General features: G+C 42.0%; 1 protein-coding gene across 7 annotated transcripts in view; it reads right to left on the reverse strand.

The window, feature by feature from the left end:
* baz2ba (bromodomain adjacent to zinc finger domain, 2Ba) overlaps nucleotides 1-19191 on the reverse strand; it is a 130194-nt gene that overhangs the window by 25217 nt on the left and 85786 nt on the right. For 4 of the 7 annotated variants that reach the window (XM_036569897.1, XM_036569896.1, XM_036569895.1 and 1 more), the window contains exons 4-14: nucleotides 13965-14165; nucleotides 13382-13537; nucleotides 12597-12808; nucleotides 11819-12025; nucleotides 10456-11052; nucleotides 6603-7221; nucleotides 4935-5228; nucleotides 2462-2522; nucleotides 2157-2265; nucleotides 1752-1853; nucleotides 913-1138 (exon numbers count right to left, since the gene is read on the reverse strand). In XM_036569897.1, the coding sequence (XP_036425790.1) occupies nucleotides 913-1138; nucleotides 1752-1853; nucleotides 2157-2265; nucleotides 2462-2522; nucleotides 4935-5228; nucleotides 6603-7221; nucleotides 10456-11052; nucleotides 11819-12025; nucleotides 12597-12808; nucleotides 13382-13537; nucleotides 13965-14165 (2784 nt within the window). The remainder of the gene's footprint in view (nucleotides 1-912; nucleotides 1139-1751; nucleotides 1854-2156; nucleotides 2266-2461; nucleotides 2523-4934; nucleotides 5229-6602; nucleotides 7222-10455; nucleotides 11053-11818; nucleotides 12026-12596; nucleotides 12809-13381; nucleotides 13538-13964; nucleotides 14166-19191) is intronic. The other 3 variants (XM_036569900.1, XM_036569899.1, XM_036569898.1) reach the window with 1 other exon arrangement.

A 19191-nucleotide genomic window follows, 5' to 3' on the forward strand; every position in this document is an offset into this window, starting at 1 on the left:
GAGCAAAATAAAATCAAAAGTAGTCAAAAAGTGTATTATTTTGTCATTTTTAAGTAGATTATGTATTCAGCATGCAATGTACCACGAACCATGTCAGATGCAGCTGATACTTCATCTCACATTAAGTGAAATGGCTACATATATACATATATGTGGAGCTATATATGGAAATAAAACAATGACAAAATTCCACCATGATGTTGTCCAACTGAGTTATAACTCTGTAGGATGGTAGTGTATTAAAACATATACCATCACACACACCATATACACCAACCAAACACTGATCAGGTCTTATGCTAGCTGTACGTAATAAATGGATGTTAAACAAGGCATGTGCATTCTAATTTTGATATTTAAGGGGCTTTTTGTCTGATCATAACTCACCAACAAGGTAACTGGGTGTACTGGTGCTGGAGCATAAACAAAAATTTAGCAGCTCACATTTGAAAACGTATTCACTTGTGTATATATTCATGAGCAAACCTGTTGAACATTTTGAACGTATTTGTACATATTGAATATGTATTATGCAATATAAATGCACAGCCCTGTTAAAACTTAATGGTGTGTCACTGAATTGTTGCTGCGTATATTTTCTCCCAACTTTCCGGTATTGCAGAATAACAAATACCTGAACATTGATGTCAGTATTCAAATATTGGCACCTTGAATGATTAACAGTAGTTGAGCGCCCACGCACATCCCTGTGTTAAACCTTCTATTCGTCTGATTTTTATTAAATCAATATAAATGCTTTTCTCATTGAGATATATGAATATTACTTGCTTAAAAATGTGAATTTGAAAAGCAAAAATGGTTAAAATGCCCAAACCTGACTGACTAATTTAACAATGGTCAGTTGCCATCCTAAATATGACGCAAGACATGGCCTGCGGGACAGTGCTTTACCCTGAGCCTCCAGCTTTCGGAGCAGTTTGGCCTCGGAGGGGCTGGGGAATTCAGTCTGCCCTACATTAGGCGGTCTGCCTTTTCTGCGGCGGCCGCCTGAGCCCGAGCTCTCGCCGTCCGCCCCTCTCTGCTGCCGCTCAGTGTTGGGCGGGCGGCCCCGCCGGCCTTCCATGGCCCGGATGCGAGGTACGACCTCGTCCTCACTAAGCAGGATCCATTGCAGACCCTGAGGGGTGCAACATGAGAGACAGAGTGGTCAGTCTGGGACCTGACAGTACTACGGTCTCTTATTTATTTTTCTCCCTGTCTGGCATTGCTTTGGCTGGATAATACTGTAATATCATTAAAAACTCTCTTATGACAAACACTATGAACGCTGAACACATTCAGAAGTGGTTCTTGTACTAGCCTAACAAAACCACCACTAACACTTGTTTTTCAGAGATATAAGAGTAAAAGAAGAGAGAAAAATCAATCAGCTCTGTTTCAGATAAAAATGACGAGGTTTATTGACTGAATCTTCACTTACAGAGGCTCTATCTAACATCTCTCCCCCATCCCGACACACACACAAAAAAACAAAACAAAACACAACACAAAACACAACAGAACACCCTGTGGAAGTAATGAAAACTGATTATTGCATTGTTTCCTACAGTCTAAAGGGGAACTGTTCACTCTATCGGGGGGTTCAATCGAAAATCCCTGCCCTCTTGATTCAAGATGAAAGTGAAAGAGATACAGAGTGAGAGAGAGAGAGAGAGAGAGACAGATAGAGAGAGAGGGAGAGGGGAAAAAAAGCGAACACAACAGAAAAAGAGGAGATGAAAGGCATTCACCTGGGGTCCTTCTCTGGCTTCATAGAAGTCACCAACCCTTATTTTTGCACTGAAGCTAAAATTATCGCGTGTGATGTCACTTATTCCATATCTGGATAGATACTACAGAAGAGAGAATAATAATGATTGTTTGGTGAGACAGAGAGCCATCAGTTAACTGTAGCACACTGAAAGCAGTCACTCCGGCACTGCACAGCAAAGCTAGCTACAGGGGAGGGAGGCTGCAGTAAAGCTAGTGGAGGTACCACTGTTAGGATATGCTTAGAGCTAATGCTGTGGGTAGGGGGAAATGAAAGGGGTGGGGGGGGTGGGGTTTAATGGGGATCAGCTACAGGTTGGGACTTCATTTTCCTGGGTGTTGGGGGCTAAAGCGAGCGTGAGGAGGGGTCAGAGGTCGGCGGTTACCTTCACCACATCTGGATACTGCCGTAACCTCTTCCCACATGGGGCGTAATACGCCACGTCTCCTTGGAGGCGACCTCCAACCGTTTTGATCCTGGTCTCTCTCCGCCAGCTAGAGGCACACAGGTAAAGATGGTACACGAAAGAAAAATTAATGGTACATGCTCATTCTGTGTGTATGAGAGAGAGAGAGAGAGAGAGAGAGAGAGAGAGGGGGACAGAGAGACAGAGAGAGAGAGATAGAGAGAGAGAGGGACAGAGAGACAGGGAGAGAGAGAGATGTTTGAATCACACACTGTTACACATACCCCATTTCCAGAGGAGTCTTCAAATCATCCTCATTCATCACACGCTTCCTCTTTCCCGAGCCTACGAGAGCAGAGAGAGATGGAAATAGAAAGGAAAAATAGGAAGAAAAGGAGAGAAAGAAAAGAATACAGCAAATAAACATAAAAGTAAGGAAAAGAGAAAGAAAGAGAAAGAGCGAGAAAGAAAGCAAAAGAAAAAGAAAAAGAAGGAAAGAGAGAAGGATGGAAGAGTGAAGGAGTGACAAAAAGAGCAACAAAGACAAAGATAAAACAAAAGAAAAAAGAATCCAGAGATAGAAAGCAAGAAAGAATGAGTGAGAAAGAAAGAAAGAAAGAAAAAGAAAGAGGGAAAAGAAAGAAAGAAAGGAAGAAAAAGAAAGAAAGAAAGAGAATTGGAAAGAAGAGGAAGACAGAAAGAGAGAGAAAGAAAAGGAGCAAATGAACAAAAGTAAGAAAAAAGAGAAAGAAAGACAGAAAAAGTGAGAAAGAAAGCAAAAAAGTAACAGAGCATGAGAAAAAGAAAGAGAATGAGAAAGAAAGAAAAAGAAGGAAAGAGAGAATGATGGAAGAGTGAAGGAGTGAGAAAAAAGAGAAAGAAAGACAAAGATAAAAAGAAAGAAAGAAGAAAGCAGGGACAGAAAGCAAGAAAGAATGAGTAAGACAGAAATAAAGAAAAAGAAAGAGGGAAAAGAAAGAAAGAATCAGAAAGAAGAAGAATACAGAAAGAGAGAGAAAGAAAAGAAAGGGGCAAATAAACAAAAAAGTATGGAAAAGAGAAAGAAAGAAACAAAGAGTGGGAAAGAAAGCAAATGAGTGACAGAGAGCATGAGAAAAATACAGAATGACAGAATGAGAAAGAAAGAAAAAGAAGCAAAGGAGAGAAGAATGGAAGCGTGAAGGAGTGAGAAAAAAGAAAAAGAAAGAAAGAAAGAAGGAAAGAATGAGTGAACAAGAAAGAAATATAAAAACAGAGACATAAAGTGAGAAAGAATGAGTGAAAAAGAGAAAAAGAAAGAGGGAAAAGAAAGAAAGAGAATGGAAAAGAGGAAGACGGAAAGAGAGAGAAAGAAAAGAAGAAAGGGGCAAATAAACAAAAAAGTAAGGAAAAGAGAAAGAAAGAGACAGAAAGAGAGACAGAGAGCATAAGTAAAAAAAAATAACAGAATGAGAAAGAAAGAAAAAGAAGAAAGAGCAAGAAAGACAAAGATAAAAAGAAAGAAAAAAGAAACCAGAGACAGAAAGCAAGAGTAAGTGAGACAGAAAAAAAAAGAGGGAAAGAAAGAAAGAGATGCGAAAAGAAGTGGAAGACAGAGAGAAAAAGAGAGAGAGAAATAAAGAGAGAGAAAGAGAGATAAAGAGAGATAAAGTGAGAGATAAAAAGAGAGAGAGAGAGAGAGAAATAAAGAGATAAAGAGAGAGAGAGAAAAAGAGAGAGAGAGAGAAATAGAGATAGAGAGAGAGACAGAGAGAGAAAAAAGAGAGAGAGAGAGAGAGAAAGAGAGAGAGAGAGAGAAATAAAGAGAGATAGAGAGAGAGAGAAAGTGAGATAAGGAGAAATAAAGAGAGAGGAGAGAGAGAGAGAGAGAGAGAGAGAGAGAGAGAGAGAGAGAGAGAGAGATTAACACTGAGTTAAATTAAAAGCCCAGACTGAGGAGGTCTGAGCAGTAAAGTGAACAGTCACAGTCTGGTGCTGTAGTGTTAACTGGCTCTAAGATGAGACTCTGCAGGCAACATGACATTCACACCACTGGCTTTTCACCATTCTGAAAAAGCCTCTCCTCCGCTCCAACATCCGCTTCTTCACGTTCCTCAAAGCCAGAACAAACACACTCAGGCTTTGACACGCTCTCTTTCTCTCTCCCTCTCTCTCTCACACACAGTGTGGGAGTGAAGCAGCAACAAGTGCTTTTCCTGCTTCAGCGCGGAATGTTGAAACCCAGCCAAGAACAAACCCACTGGCTTGACGTGTTTGTTGGATTTGTGAGTATTTTGTTTAACGAATCTCGCTGGGAAAAAGCCAGAGTCAGCCAAACAGCCATAATGACTGTGTAAGCCTGAGTTAACAGGTTCAACCAAACACGGCTCTGAGGTTAACGCAGACTACACACACAGACTCCTCATTAGCTTCCGTGTTTACAGTATCAAACGGCTCTCGTACACAGGAGAAATAACATGATTAAGGGAAAATGTGTTAAACTCATTTATAAGGTGTCCTGTTTTATTTTCACTTTATTATTCTGGAGTCAGAAGAATGTAATCCTAGGACACCACGCTGTCTTCCACAGGAGAGAGCAGTGCCATGCCTACAACCACAATTTACCCTCCTAAAAATAGACACCCTGTCATGTGAGCGTGACAGCACGCTCGCAAACACAAGGCGCACCAAAGAGCACACGAGCAGCCTTGATGCTAATAGAGTTTCAAGAGACAAACATTAAGCCTAAAGGGCAATTTAGCTCTGCCTCATGATTACCTGGGGAGGTGCCAACAGAATATGACGAAGAGGGAGAGCTGTGATAGGTGAAGGCACCGGAGCTGCTCATGATAGTGGGCGTGGCCACACTGGAGGGCTTAATCACTTGCAGGTTCAGTGGCGAGCAGTCAGGCAGGCTGTGATTGGTAGAGGAGGTGAGCAGGGACATCCCTTTGCCGAGTTTCAGAGGGGTCTTCTCTCCGTCCGTCTCGGTCTCCATCTCCATCGCGTCCCTCTTCTTCTTCTTACTGCTCCCAGAGCCATTCAACTCGCTGTCTGAGTTACTGTCTGATTCTGTGGGGCAGAGAGATTCAAAACATTTGTTTTTCTGACACTGTATAACATTCGCCCTGTGATGGACTGGCGACCTGTCCAGAATGTATCCTGCCTTCCACCCAATGACAGCTGGGATAGGCTCCAGCACCCCACCGCGACCCAGAAGGATAATCGGTTTAGATGATGGATGGATGGATGGATGTATAACATTCGTTTATGTAAAAATTGTACAAAGAGTACAAAAATCAAGCTTCAAGATGGTTGCTACTATTTTTTCATACTTGTGTCCATTTTTATGTATCAGTCTGTCATTCACTGTCAGAAACCACAAGCCATGACTTATAGTACTAATGCGCTACTATTTCCCTGCTGAAGATACTTCAGAGTGTCAGTGTTGTAACCCCGTTCCCAGTGTTGCGCAGTACAAAGTAACGTTACAGTAATTAAAAAACTTTTTCCTGTAACAAATTAGTGTAAAGCATTACAGTTTAAATGATCATAATTACATCAGTTACTGACGTAATAGAAATAATGCTACTTGCCTTACTTACATGTTTCTAAACAAACAATATAAAATATGTACAACTCATTTAAAACCTAAATTCTGTCTATATTTTTTTCTATGCTTGCCCTTTTACATGTTTTTATGGACATGTGTTTAATCTTGCCAGTTGACCACGCAACTTGGATTATGAATAGGACTGGTGTAAAGTCAGCACGGGGCAGTTTGTACACTGACCACAGAGGACGAGAGTTCATCTTTCCAAAAGTATATTTTCATTATTTGGAATTAACTACATGTGATATTTAAAAACAACAAACAATGAAACAACTTTCTACTGCTGTGAATTCAACGGGAAATCTGTCAGTCGAGGCATCTAATCAGAGACTGCTTGCTAATATGAAAAAGCTAAAAGATCCACATGCTGAAGAATTTCATTTACATAGGCCATATGCAAATGTTCAAATGTTCAAAATGTCCGGTGTAATGTAAATAATATACTGCTACTGAGCCACTCAAACAGGGTGGTAAGCTTTATTTTATTCATAGTTTTATTCATGATGATTTTAGTTAGACACAGGTGTTTTTGCTGACTAAAATTTGTTCCTGTTTTTTTTTTTTAAAATACCATCAACCAAGTGCATAATTTTTAACGAAACTGAATGTCTTGTTTACAGTACTGGCAGGAATAGTGACATGCCATTTAAATGATTTTTTAAACGACTTTACTGAATCTAACTAAATTATCGGTTTATCAGTCCTCGTACCTTCTGACTGGTACAGGTTTGTATGCGTTTTAGAGAGTAACACAGAGGTAAAGTGAATAGTAATGACTAGCGAGATTGTTTTTACTAGTAATCCCATTGAAGTTTGAGATAAGTAATCCACACCTGAGAGACTGTCATCTGAATCCTCCTCATCCTCCTCTTCATCATCCACATCATCGTCCTCATCGTCGTCGTCATCCTCTGCCGAGTCGTCTGAATCCTTGCTTCCAGGCAACTCCTGTTCGGCCCTGCCGCGGTGGAACACGTCCACCAAGGACTGAACCAGGTGGTTCTGGGACACCTCCTTCCAGGCCTCCAGGGGTTTGGGGGTTTTGCTCTTGCGAGAGTTGCGTGGCCGGCCTGGCTGTGGTGGGGCAGAGGTGGGAGCGAGGGTAGGTGGAGTCGGGGCATCCTTCCTGCCCCCTGTGCTGAGGTTGACGGGCAGGTCTGTGTGGGGCTTGGTGGTGAGGGCCAGCGGGACGTCCTGGGGTACACTCTGGATCACCCCGTTGGCCTGGCTCAGGCCCAGCAGGGTCTGAGAGAGCAGCAGGCCTGGCGACGGAGCCGCGCCCTGGGCCGCTGGGGGTTTAGTGCGGCCGGAGGAGGCTTTGAGGGGGAGGAGAGCGGATGAGAGCAGCGAAGGTGAAGACGAGGACTCTGTCCCAGAATGCTTTGTGGGCTTGTACAGCTCCTGCTGCTTCTTCAGCTGGAGCGGGAACTCCTGGTCCTGCGAGAGAAGGGACTGGGGGACGGGCGAAGAGAGAGAGAGAGAGAGAGATTAGCATCACGTCCGAGTCACAGATTCAGGGAAACATGAAGTAAACAACAGAGGCCAATAAAAGGAAAAAGGAGAGGAAGAAAAACAAAGACAGTGCGAGAGAGCAGGACAGAAGGAGATAGACAGAAACAGAAGAGGAGGAGAGAAGTGCAGAGAGATGTGGTAATTGCTCTGGTTGTCATGTGGCATAAGCGCTGATGGCGAGAGCGCGCGTGCGTTCGTGTTTGTGGTGGAGTACAATGCTGCGTGTGCTGTGACTCACTTTGGCTTCTGAACAATAGAGCCCAGAGCAGGCATCGCTTGCAGTGTCTACGCCACTAAAAGCACCACTCATTACCACAGCAAAAGCAGAAAACACGCACTCTCTATTACACGCGCCTCGCTCAATGGCTCGAGATTTCTGCATCGCTTGGGTTCCGTTTCCCGTCTCCAATCAGTAAACACATGTTTGACGTTTGGATGGTAATTTAAATGAATGAAACTGAAATCACAAGCCAATATAAAACCGTTCAGCACAATAATGGCATGATAAAACCACTTTAGCTGATTACGATGGGGGAGGAAAAAAAAATGTGTATTAGCCTCTTCAGCAGTAATTTCATGCCTACAAAAGAAGGGGTGGGAAAAAGCCCATTTTTCCACTCATTTGCTAGAATCTAGGCCCTTAAGAAGTTGTGGAGTTAATTGCTTGTCGGCTTTGCTGAAGTAATTCTTATAAAGCTAACCACATTGTCACTTTCATTTACCAACCGAAGCCACACAGTGGGGAACCCAATCATACAGATAAGAGCAAGAGAGAAGCCCTCTCTCTCTCTCTCTCTCTCTATACCAACCCCTCCCCACAGTCTCGTTCTCTCTCTCTCGCCCTCTCTTTCTCTGACCTTTTCAAAGAGACTGGTCAATAAAGAGACAGATGCTGAATACCAACACTGACACCCTTAATCCAAAATTGGTTTAAAAAGATACACAGACAAAAACTATGGAGCTTGTTTGCCTTTTGTGAAGAGAAGAAAAAGAAAATGGATACAGAATAGAAAAAATGAAAATTGATGTACTCCGTTGGTTACTAGATCCTGGCTCTATATTACTTCTACCCTGTACATTTTAGTGTTGTTCAAGCTCCAAATCAGAAAGGGATTGCCACAAAATGTATTAGTTGGATCAGGTGTGCTGGAGCAGGATGTAAACACCAAAATACAGAAGCAGGGGTTCTGCAGGACCAGGGCAATATTTCTTAGGCCCTGTTCATACCTGGCATTAACATCAGTCTTGAGTGATCTGATCATAAGACAACAGTGAGGCATATAGTTGACACCTGCCATTTCCACAAGTCCTGAATCTGTCTCCAGTAACAGTTTATGATCTGATTTTGTGACTGAGGAAGAGTACCATGCATGTTTACTATGTTGTGTTCTTTTCCACATGACACGGAAAACAAAAATACACTGCTGGGTTTCATGCTTAAAAAGAAGCAGGTTTTCTTAAGGGCAGAGAGCAGCGACTGGACAAACACAAACAAACAACATTTGACCAGTGGGCCATACCCATGTTGGATTTTTGAAAACCTCTAGAATGTTCTCTTTGCATTTTACTGAGTTGATTTTATCGAGTTCATTTTACCTGAAAGTTTATTTTCTGAACAACTGCAAATACTAGAATGTTTGTGTTTGTCCTATCAGTGTACTCTGGCCTTGAGGAGGCGGGTTAACGGCTTTGACTGACAAGTTGGTAAACAAGAGACTGTGATTTGACAGAACATAAAAGACATGAGTCAAGTCAAGTCGAGATATGATAGACATATATAATAATTCACAAAATTATAGATAATATTTCTATAACAAATCATGGAAAAAGCAAGACTACAATGTGTTCTAAAACAGGTTTTCCACCATGTTGGATGAGTGACTGATTAGAGAGAAGGCATCTTCAATCTTGAGTGGTCAGCGTGGGAAGTCAGTACAAAAGTAGATGTTTTTCAAATTAAATGTGCAGTTAAAAAACACGAACCACCAACAATGGCCTGCAGCCGTGGAAGCACTGCCAAGGTGACAGCGTCCTCAACAAAAAAGGGATGAGAGCACCAGTGCTGATTGTGTACCATGGTAGAGAAAAGTCTTGAGGGTGCTCTGTGCTCTTATTTTTTCTTGTATAACGTTGGGTGCGCCTGGACTTCAACAATGAGATGTCCATGGCTTCCCCAAAAATCAACATCCTGTTTATTCCACCGCTGCAGTTGGCAGCAAAAGTTGGGAAAACTGAACGGGACATTCTGCCAACTGCAGTGGTACTCTGCCACTGTTGGCGAGGGAATTTTCTGTTGCTGCTCTACTGAAAACAATGGAAAATCCAGTAGAGTTAGACCCCGTTTACAGCTGGTCACTTCATGCGTCTTGAGCATCAGGATTATATCTGGGTAAAGTAAGGCCACATAAAAATGCAAGTGTAAGATGCATTTACAACAGGTACATATCTGATCATTCAAACTTATTCAGGAGGTGGTCTGAGACGCTTCTGAGCCACGTTATAGCAGTGTAAACGCATCCGTCTCTCCATGAAACATTCGACAACCAAAACCCCTCCCAGTAAAGCTGAAACTCCTCCCCATGCAGTACGTCACTGGGCATGTGATCAGTAACTGCAATGAAGATAATCAAGGAGGATGCACACGAAATTAAATACTTATTAGCAATACGGACAGGCAAAATTGTGCAAAAAAGGAAAAGGCTGAACGGATAAACAACTGGTGACTGGCTGCTGCGTAACAAGCAGATTTGCATATTCCATCCCACACAACAATCGGATTTCAGTCTAACTGGAGACGAATTTGACTACCTACTAAGTGTAAATGCACGTGGCTAAAATCTTACCAGGATACAATCCAGATACTAGTCACATGAAGTGACCAAGTGTCAACAGGGTTTTACTGTCCACACCACAAATTATGTGGGTATACGCGTCACTGATCACCTCCAGTGTCGGTTGGAATGAATAGATAACAATGTTTCTTAAAATACACTGGTGTCCACTTATGATCAGATCACCCAGGACGCATCTCAGGATCAAGATGTAGTCAAAAGCATCTAATAGGAGAAGATATAATGGACATTCTTACAGGACAACTTTCAACTTTCTCAACTTTAGTTTCAATTATCTACCTAATCACTGTGTGTGTGTGTGTGAGAATGAGCGTAAACCCACTTGTTTCAGTCTGTAGTCTGCAATTTGAGCCAGAGAGTTCTCCAGAAGCTTCCTGCTGCTCAGAGCCTCCTGCGCCTTGTGGGCTGAGCCTAGAGAGCGTGCCCTGGGGGACGGTGTCAAAGGGGGAGGTTTAGGGGAGGAGGACAGGGGGAGGGGCTTGGGAGGGGAGGGAACTGAGAGTGGTTTGGGGGAGGAGCATAGAGAAAGTGGGAGGGGTTGATGAGACGAGACGAGGGGCTTGGCAGAGACTGCAGGAGGTTTAGGGGAGATGGCCGGAGGTCTAGGAGAAGAGGAGGAGCTGAGGTGTTGGGGAGAGGCAGAGAGGTGTTTGGGGGAGGTGTCCCGCCGAGTCTGGCTAATTAACGCTAGCGGTTTGGGGCCAACTGCCAGGCCTGTGGACTGGATGACGCTAGTGGGTTGTGCCGCTCTGTCTCGGGCTCTGGAGGACTGAGAGCGAGCTGAGGGCGAGGGCGAGCGGGGTAATGAAACCATAGTCGGGAGATCTAAGGAGGCGCCACGGTGAAGGCCCTCCCGGGTGTCCCACGCCTCCATGAGCCTGGGCTTCACCTTGTTGCTCAGTCTGAGATTTGTCACGACCTGGGAAACGAACAGAAACAGCGCAGGATTTTAGGGCAGCAGAGATTAGTGAACAAAGTTGATTAGTCAACAATGTCGTTACGGTAAAAAGTTTGACTAGAAGTATAAGTGACATCCCGACAATCTGATCTGGGCGTGATTTTTAAAGAAACAATTCAATGCCTCATGAAATCTTAAACTCACCTCCATTTGCTTTAAGAATTTTAGTATGATTCACAATATCTATAATGTACTAACAACATATAAATATATAAGCTTTTTTGGGCCATACAGCCAAAATAAACAGCCAAAAATGAAGTATATACTTAAGTTATATTACATATAACTATGTAATAAACAACTCAAAATCAAAGCAGTTGAATCATCACCTTCAGAATGATGTATCAATGCACCCCTAGTGCTGACTTAGTATTGCGTTTTGGTTGACACTTGTCTTTAAATGTGCTATATAAATATGATGTGACTACTAGGAAAACGAAGGCACTCTATAAAGCTCATGTGACACAAGTAGTCTTTTTGACACATTATAACTCGTGTACACTACAAGAAGCTTTGGAAGTAATAAGGCTTCTTTTGTTTTCTTTTCAATGATGGTTATACTGTGATGGGCAAAGTGAGAGGAAATCAGAGAAGGCACACTGGCTTACATAGTTAACAAATCGAATAACAATAATCATTAGTCGCAGCCCTTCACCATATAGTCAAGACAGCTGTCGTCAGATGCGGCATGATAAATGACCACAGAGAGACCAATGAACTAGCTTACCTTTGCTTTCTTCTTCTTCTGTCGCTCCTTTTCAGAGTCAGACTCTTCACTGTCTTTACTCTGATCCTCATCATCATCGTCGTCATCTTCCTCTTCCCCGAGGTCATCCAGGTCACTACTGCTGACTCCCTCGCTGTCACTGTCCAATGATGTGCCTGATTCGCTGTCACTCACGCCCAAGCCTTCCCCCTGTTTCTTGCGAGCTTTCTATGGTAGCCAACAGACATATCAATAATTAATAAACCTCCTATGCTACACAGTACAATGCCATAATCATCACATGCAGGAAGTATTTCTGAAGTATTTTCATAGCAGTTTTAATACAGTCTTTTAAGATCTCATTGTTGTTTTCAATTTATTAAATTAAGAAATATCTGAAATTGACTCAGACGTACAGTACAGTCTGAGAGTGATGCAAGTCTGTAAAATCCCATTCAAAACACAAGACAACTGTTGCACAATGACAGTATGCTGCTTTTCTGTTAGTGCATAGGAAAAGACAAAGGCCCAATTTCAGATGTCCTGAATTATGTTTTGCTGTAGACACTGATAGCATCACACTGAACTATTACTGAACCAGAAAGGGAATGATATAATGTAAGTAGGCACTTGATTACAATTAAAACATAAAGGCAAAAGAGATCTAATGTTGCTTTGAAACCTAAATCTTTGCTGGTGATGTGTACATTCAGCTGTACTGAAGATGTCATAACCACCGCCCCCCCCCACTCCCAGCCGAAGGGGACCCGCTGGCTTCCTGTGCCACATTATCTCTTACCTTCTCTTTAGGCTTCTGAGAGGGCTTCTCTTGGAGCTCTCCTGTGCTGTTGCTATGGTGACCAGCCTTGCGGGCGCGGGGCTTGGCGTTGGGGGTCCGGCTGTGCTCCAGGGGCCGTGGCGCGGGGGAGGGCGAGAGTGAGGCGGACGCAGAGACGTTGCCTTTAGTGGCGGAGGGAGAGACGGTGCTGCCGTTTACAGCTCCATTAACACCTGCGCACGATAGAAACACCAGTTTGCAATGGGGTCACTTCAGAATGAGCGAGGTGATGTCATTAAGGGGCATTTCTCACATAATCTAACAACAGATCAATGTTGCAGTAAATGTAGTAATGGTTTTTATACACAGACTGTTGAATAAGCCAGACAGAACTTTGTAGTGAACACCTGAGGCACCATCTTAGAGCGATGAATTCCAGTGTACTTACATACCTGAGGGCTGCCTTAGAAATATTTAAAAAGCTCAGTTTGCCTTCAGGACAACTAATCAGCTTCTGAGCAGCCGCATACCGAATAACTGAGACAACAGTGGGCGGACTAACCATTTGTGGCTTTGATAATTACTACATATTTGGCAGATCAGTTGAAACTGATGGGAAACAGACTAATTATCAACCATTTGTCAATTTGAAACCACCGTCAAAATAAATTACTATGGCATTTCAGCTCAATTTTCAACATTAATTCCATATAACATTGATTTGGTGTCATATTACTGTGCCCTGAGAGCTACTGGTAAGTCAGCATGCAAGCACAGGGCAAAAGGGAAATGTTCGTGTTGCCCACCTATAGACCCTCGGCTGCTTTTGCTTGGGGTTTTGGAAGTGTATGGAGTGGCCTCGTGGTTCTGAAGGGGAGGCGCAAACAGCGGGGGCAGGCCCAGGAAAGGCGGGAAGAAGGCTGCGGGACTCCGCCCATGAGCTTCAGCTGCTCTCCACCACTCTGAGGAAAGAAAAAATGTATAACATCATCATTATTAGAACACTAAAATTACTAACCTACATCATTACTAAAATACATCATTCATCACAATGTAGTACAACACCTGACATCATAACCCCACCTCCATCTTATTCATCTTATCATTACATAATAAATTGAATGCTTTATCAGCCTTTAGATGTCATATTTATTTGTGGTGACAGAACATATTTATAATAATCACTAGCTATGTAATTATGTAAACATATTAAAATAATGATGCAAATATATTTGATTAATAATGTATTGTAAATTGACACAATATACCAAGATAAACACTACATAACATTACAGATCTGAGATTACATAAGACACATGCTCCTACAATGCAGAATGGAGAGAATAAATCCTACTGCTTTTTTCTGACATGCATGACATATTGCTCTACCTGAGAAAGCCCCTAGTTGTGGGTGGGCTGCCAAGGCTGCAGTGACCCCGAGAGCCCCCAAACCCCCAAACTCTGGGCGTGCTGTGGCCGGCGACAGAAGGCTGAAGGCAGGATGAGCCATCACTGGGAAGGCACTGGGCACAGAAGTCACCGAGCTGACACTGAACGGCTGCTCACTCCCCGCCACCCCGAACAAAGGGCCTGCAACAACAACACAGTGTACTGAGTATCCCCACATAATACTTCAGCAAAAGATCAGATTCCCATCATTTCACTCTTAGTCAACAAGCCAAGAAATGTCTGGTTTCTAAAGTTTGATTCTTTAGTTGTGCACTGGAGCTACAAAGCTAATGGAGTTAACAAGTAATAGTAGCTTATACACCAACACTTAGCCTCATTCAAGCTGCATGCCTAAATCATCAAAAAGTGGCTGAATTCAAATTAAGTGATCTCAGATCGCGTTTCTGACACTGTACTGTTATCCAGGGGAATGCACTTAAAGTATGCTTAAGTGTATACTTGGGCCCAATCCCGTTTCACCCCTCACCCCCCTACCACTTAGCCCTTAGCCCCCCGTTTTGTAGCTAGGGTTAGGGTGTCCCAATTTTTATTGAGATAGAGGGGTAGGGCGAAGTGTTAGGGCTACATGGCCATCCAAACGGAGGCTGTTCACAGGCACAGTCCAAACAGAGTGGCTGGGCGAGCGACCAAAGAAACACACAGATGTATTTTCTCTGTAAAATTATGGTAACCATTGTATTATCTTAGTTTAATGTCGTTTTAATGTATTATAGTCCTTTTCTTCATAACAAGCATAAAATAAAAAATCGCTAATAGTATGCTAATGTCTCAGTAACTGACTAGCTAAATTTCCTGTTCCATCGTAAACAGCCCAGCAGTTCTGATGCCTGAAGCGCCAGAATGTAACTGCTGCTCCATTTAAGGTGAAACGGGAAAATTTGAACAAGAAGCTCGAGTTATATTACAAGAACTGGGGTGGGCAACACTAAATAACTGTGGCATTCCCCCTCTTTGAAAGCATATGATGCCCTAAAATGTAACTAAAGCCCAGAAGTGAGGTGCTGAACATCACCCTCCTCTGCTATCGCTGCAGACTGGCAGGGTCGCCTTTAGGGCACCACTAATAGCCTGTAAATGAATGAATGTACTTTGCCACTGTACTCATGTACTATTCTAGAAGACATGTACTTTTAAGTATTACTGAAACTGAATAGTTGTACTTAATTACATTTCCAAAACAAAAAACAAAATTTCTTAAATTTAGTATTTTTCTGCAGGACAGAGACTGAACAAAGTGTAACGCAGTGCAATGGAGTGGGTATTACAGTATGACACTACGTATGCAAGCAAAGTTCATCCTGGTGTTTAAATTTATTTGAATTTTACAAACATAAGTTAATTTATAAACTTAATGTAATGGAAAAAAAAAACATAAAAAGCTTGACTCTTAATTTTATCTGTTAAAACATTTTTCCACTTCTGCTGGTAAAATTCAGCCTTCACAATGGCTGTTACTACTGTCCATGTCAGCTACACTAGACTCAAAGTCTCAGTTCAAAAATATAGGAGCAAACGTTGGAAGCCAAAACATGTCTTGGTCGACTACACTTGCGGCGAGGGTAAACGTGATTTCTGGTGAACTATCACTTTAAAGGAGATTTTTCTAAATGTCTGCATATTGAAATGGTTAAGATGTAAACAAAGTCATTCAGAGTGGTTTGGTGTGAAATGCTCCATTCTAGAGAAACTCACCATGTCAGAATTGTTCACAGTGGTGGTAACAGGAACCAGACTTCTGCCTCTAATTGCTCACTCACAGAAAGTTATTATACGTAATGGGTGTTATGGAATCTCCTGCCAGATGCTTGAAACAAATAATTTTGACTGGGTTGTGAGAAGATTTGGGCCTAAATGTATTTTTAAAATCCCTGCAGGGTGTTACGAGACTAAATAGACCCAATTTTTTCCACTATTTTACCATTTTTAACATTACATACAAAAACTTGAGTAGATTTGCTGGTTATTTTGGATCATAAATAAAATAGACACGTTTGCATTATAATCATTATGATCTCTGGTTCCTATTACCACCACTAATATAAATATGAGTCAGGAAGTTCCTCTGTGATGAACCATTTCACATCACATCACTCTGAACGAAATCACTCTCAAAAATAAAATTACATGGAAATTTTGAACACTGAGTGGAATTTAATAATTGAATAAGCTGTTTGGCTCTGACAATTAGTTAAATAATGAAAAGATTTTTCTCCAAATGATTCCTTTAACAACCCCACACATACGCTAATCTCTTCTTACATCTCAACACTCATTTTCCGACCACTTCACACACACCCACACACCCACACACGCACGCACGCACACACGCACAGCTCCTCTCACATTATTTGAACACCAAGTCTGCATAATTCATCCTTTATGCATGTTAAACTTTAATACTGTTACATTTCCCCACAGATCCCCCTGTCGCCCCGCCGCTCCTGCCACCGTCGGCTACGGGGTTGTTTTATGCATTATCAATAGTGACATTGGCGCACGCCGAAGTATGCAAGATTCCGGAGGATTCCGGCTGATCCGCCAGAACATGGCTGTGCAAGCGGAGGACTTGGATCAGCCCTGCTCACTCCACTCGCAGGGAATTTATTATGCAGATTCCCAGCTCAACACACACACAAACACACACCGGAACAAGGAGGACCCCACTACACACACACACACAATCCCAGCGCGTAATTCGCTTTTGGATACAGAGTTGATGCCATTAGTTCCACAGAGAAAGAGCTGAAGGGCGATTCTCTCTCACTCACTCACTCAGTCTCTCTCTTCACTTTCACAGTTAGTTTCAAATGCAAGAGTCTTGATTAGTAGGTGGCATTTAACGTAATCACTGGTTTCTAACAAAAGCTAAACAAAAATCTATAATCAGAAAATGAGCATAGAAAAAAGCAGCGAGGTGAAGGGGTCGGTCATTCAACTAGCCATAGAAAATACTAATCAACTACTAAAGCAAAATTTTGTAAATATATCAAATTTACACAATTTTCCACTTTCCCCAAATGCAGTCCATGAACAATGACGTGCTTGGTGTCTGGAGTTTGCCTACATGCTCACTCTCACATGCACAAAAACACTTTAGCACTGGAGCTATGAGGCTAATGTAGCTAAAAAGTAATGGAAGCTTATACTCCAATTAGCTGCATGCCTAAATCATCACATATTTGCTTCAAGCTGCTAATAAGTCTCAAATAGACTTACTTACATGATTTCTGAACTGTATGACATACTGCACACCTAAACACAGCACCAGCAGCCATCCTGAAGCTTGAAATTTGCCCGTACCTTTATCCATCTTCATAATGTAACAGTATGTCATAAAGCGTCAAAAATCACAACACTAATTAATGGCATATAATCTTCCATTACTTAGCCTATTACACTTGGGCTAAGGGGAAAACTGTGTGAATTTGATTTATTGCCAAACTATCGCTTTAATCAAAGCATTCTTCAGATTTCCTTTCACCAATATGCTCTTATTTTTGAGCTAAGGGGAATATTGTGCAAATTACACGTTTCATCTAAATCACTAAAGTGATCCTAAGCTTACTGTTTCAAAGCATCAAGGCCTTCATCACCATCATCATCACTACAGCGTCCTTATTATGATTTTTTTTTTGGAGCAGTGTTCTCTGGCAGGAGAAGCGCTGTGTACTGTCTCCTCCAGGAGTCAGATGCAATTTCTGCACCGCATATTTCATGCAAATTCAATTTGCATTAGAGAGCGCGTGGGGAAAAAGGCTTGGGCACGCTGTTCCAGCAGTGCAGCCGAGCGCCAGGTCAGATGCACACACACACAAAAGTGATGACTGAGAAATACAGAGGCTTTTTTTCCTTTCGCTGGAGGAGAGGATGAGCGGCAGATGAGAATGGACGACAGAGATGGGCAGCCTGTCTGGATCCGCCAGAGGAAAAGAGTGCAGCATGCTCCCTACAGGCACCATTCACTCTACCCGCTTCAGGCTCCTACACACACACACACACACACACACACACACACACACATACACACACAACACACACAACACACCTACACATACAGAAATAGTACAGAGACCACCCTCCCCCCCAATTATTTAATTTCCATTCAAAACAGCCATTAAACACAAGTTAACCATTTTCCAGTGTCAAGAAAAAAAGATACATTTAACATAAACTTCCACAGAATCCTCAACAACTCAATATATTATCAGCTGTTTTAGTTTTTAGTATCTTCATCCTTTACCTTTTTTACAGCTTCAATTTTTCAGTTTTCCAAAAAGATCTTCAGGAGTGTTTTTCCACACTTCCAAAGTTCAGTCATAGAAGTTGGTTGCATTTTCTGCTTCTCACAAACCAAGTAACCCCAAACACATTCAGTGATGCTGGTCAGTTCATTGTTCTGAGAACACCAGCAGCTTTTGGTTTGAATTGCAAACTTTTCTCTATTTATTTATTTTTCTCAGTGAGGCTTCTTGTCAGCTACACAACCTTTCAGACCCAGAGTGTGGATTTGTCACAGTGGACGCATGGACACAGAAACACCTGTGGATGTTTTCAGATCTGAAGCAGTTTGATTTTCTCCTCTCTCTCAAAGATGAAAGCTTTAAGTGCTGTTTATCTGATGGTGACAGCTTTAGTGATCTTGATGGTCTCCTAACAGCTTTGCACGGTTGTAAGGAGTCACACGTTCTCTGTATCTTTTAATCATTTCTGAACTCTTGTTTTGAAACATCCTGTTTTGTTGTGCTACTTATTTTCCTTTGACTCCCACCTTCCTTGCACAAGTGAGATATCTTTAATCTAATATCAAATATCTCCTGGCAAATTAATTATATTAAAGGTATTATTATTATATCTGAAAATAACTGTGTATTATGTATATTACACAATACATAATTAGTTTTCTATAAAAAAGAAGAACCATTTAATAGTGCAAAGAATTATTTCTGCATGCAAATAATTCTTTGAGTTGCGACAGTTCTACAAACAAAACTGCAAACACACCCCTACATGCTCACTCTCACATGCACAAACACCCGCTCTCTAGTACATCTATACACACCCTACACATTTACATGCATAAATACCTGCTCATACTTGATCACACAAATACACTCGCACACCTGTGCTGTACAGACACTCACACACC

Source organism: Colossoma macropomum, unplaced genomic scaffold (genome assembly GCF_904425465.1).
Source record: "Colossoma macropomum unplaced genomic scaffold, Colossoma_macropomum, whole genome shotgun sequence".
Taxonomy (NCBI): Eukaryota; Metazoa; Chordata; class Actinopteri; order Characiformes; family Serrasalmidae; genus Colossoma; species Colossoma macropomum.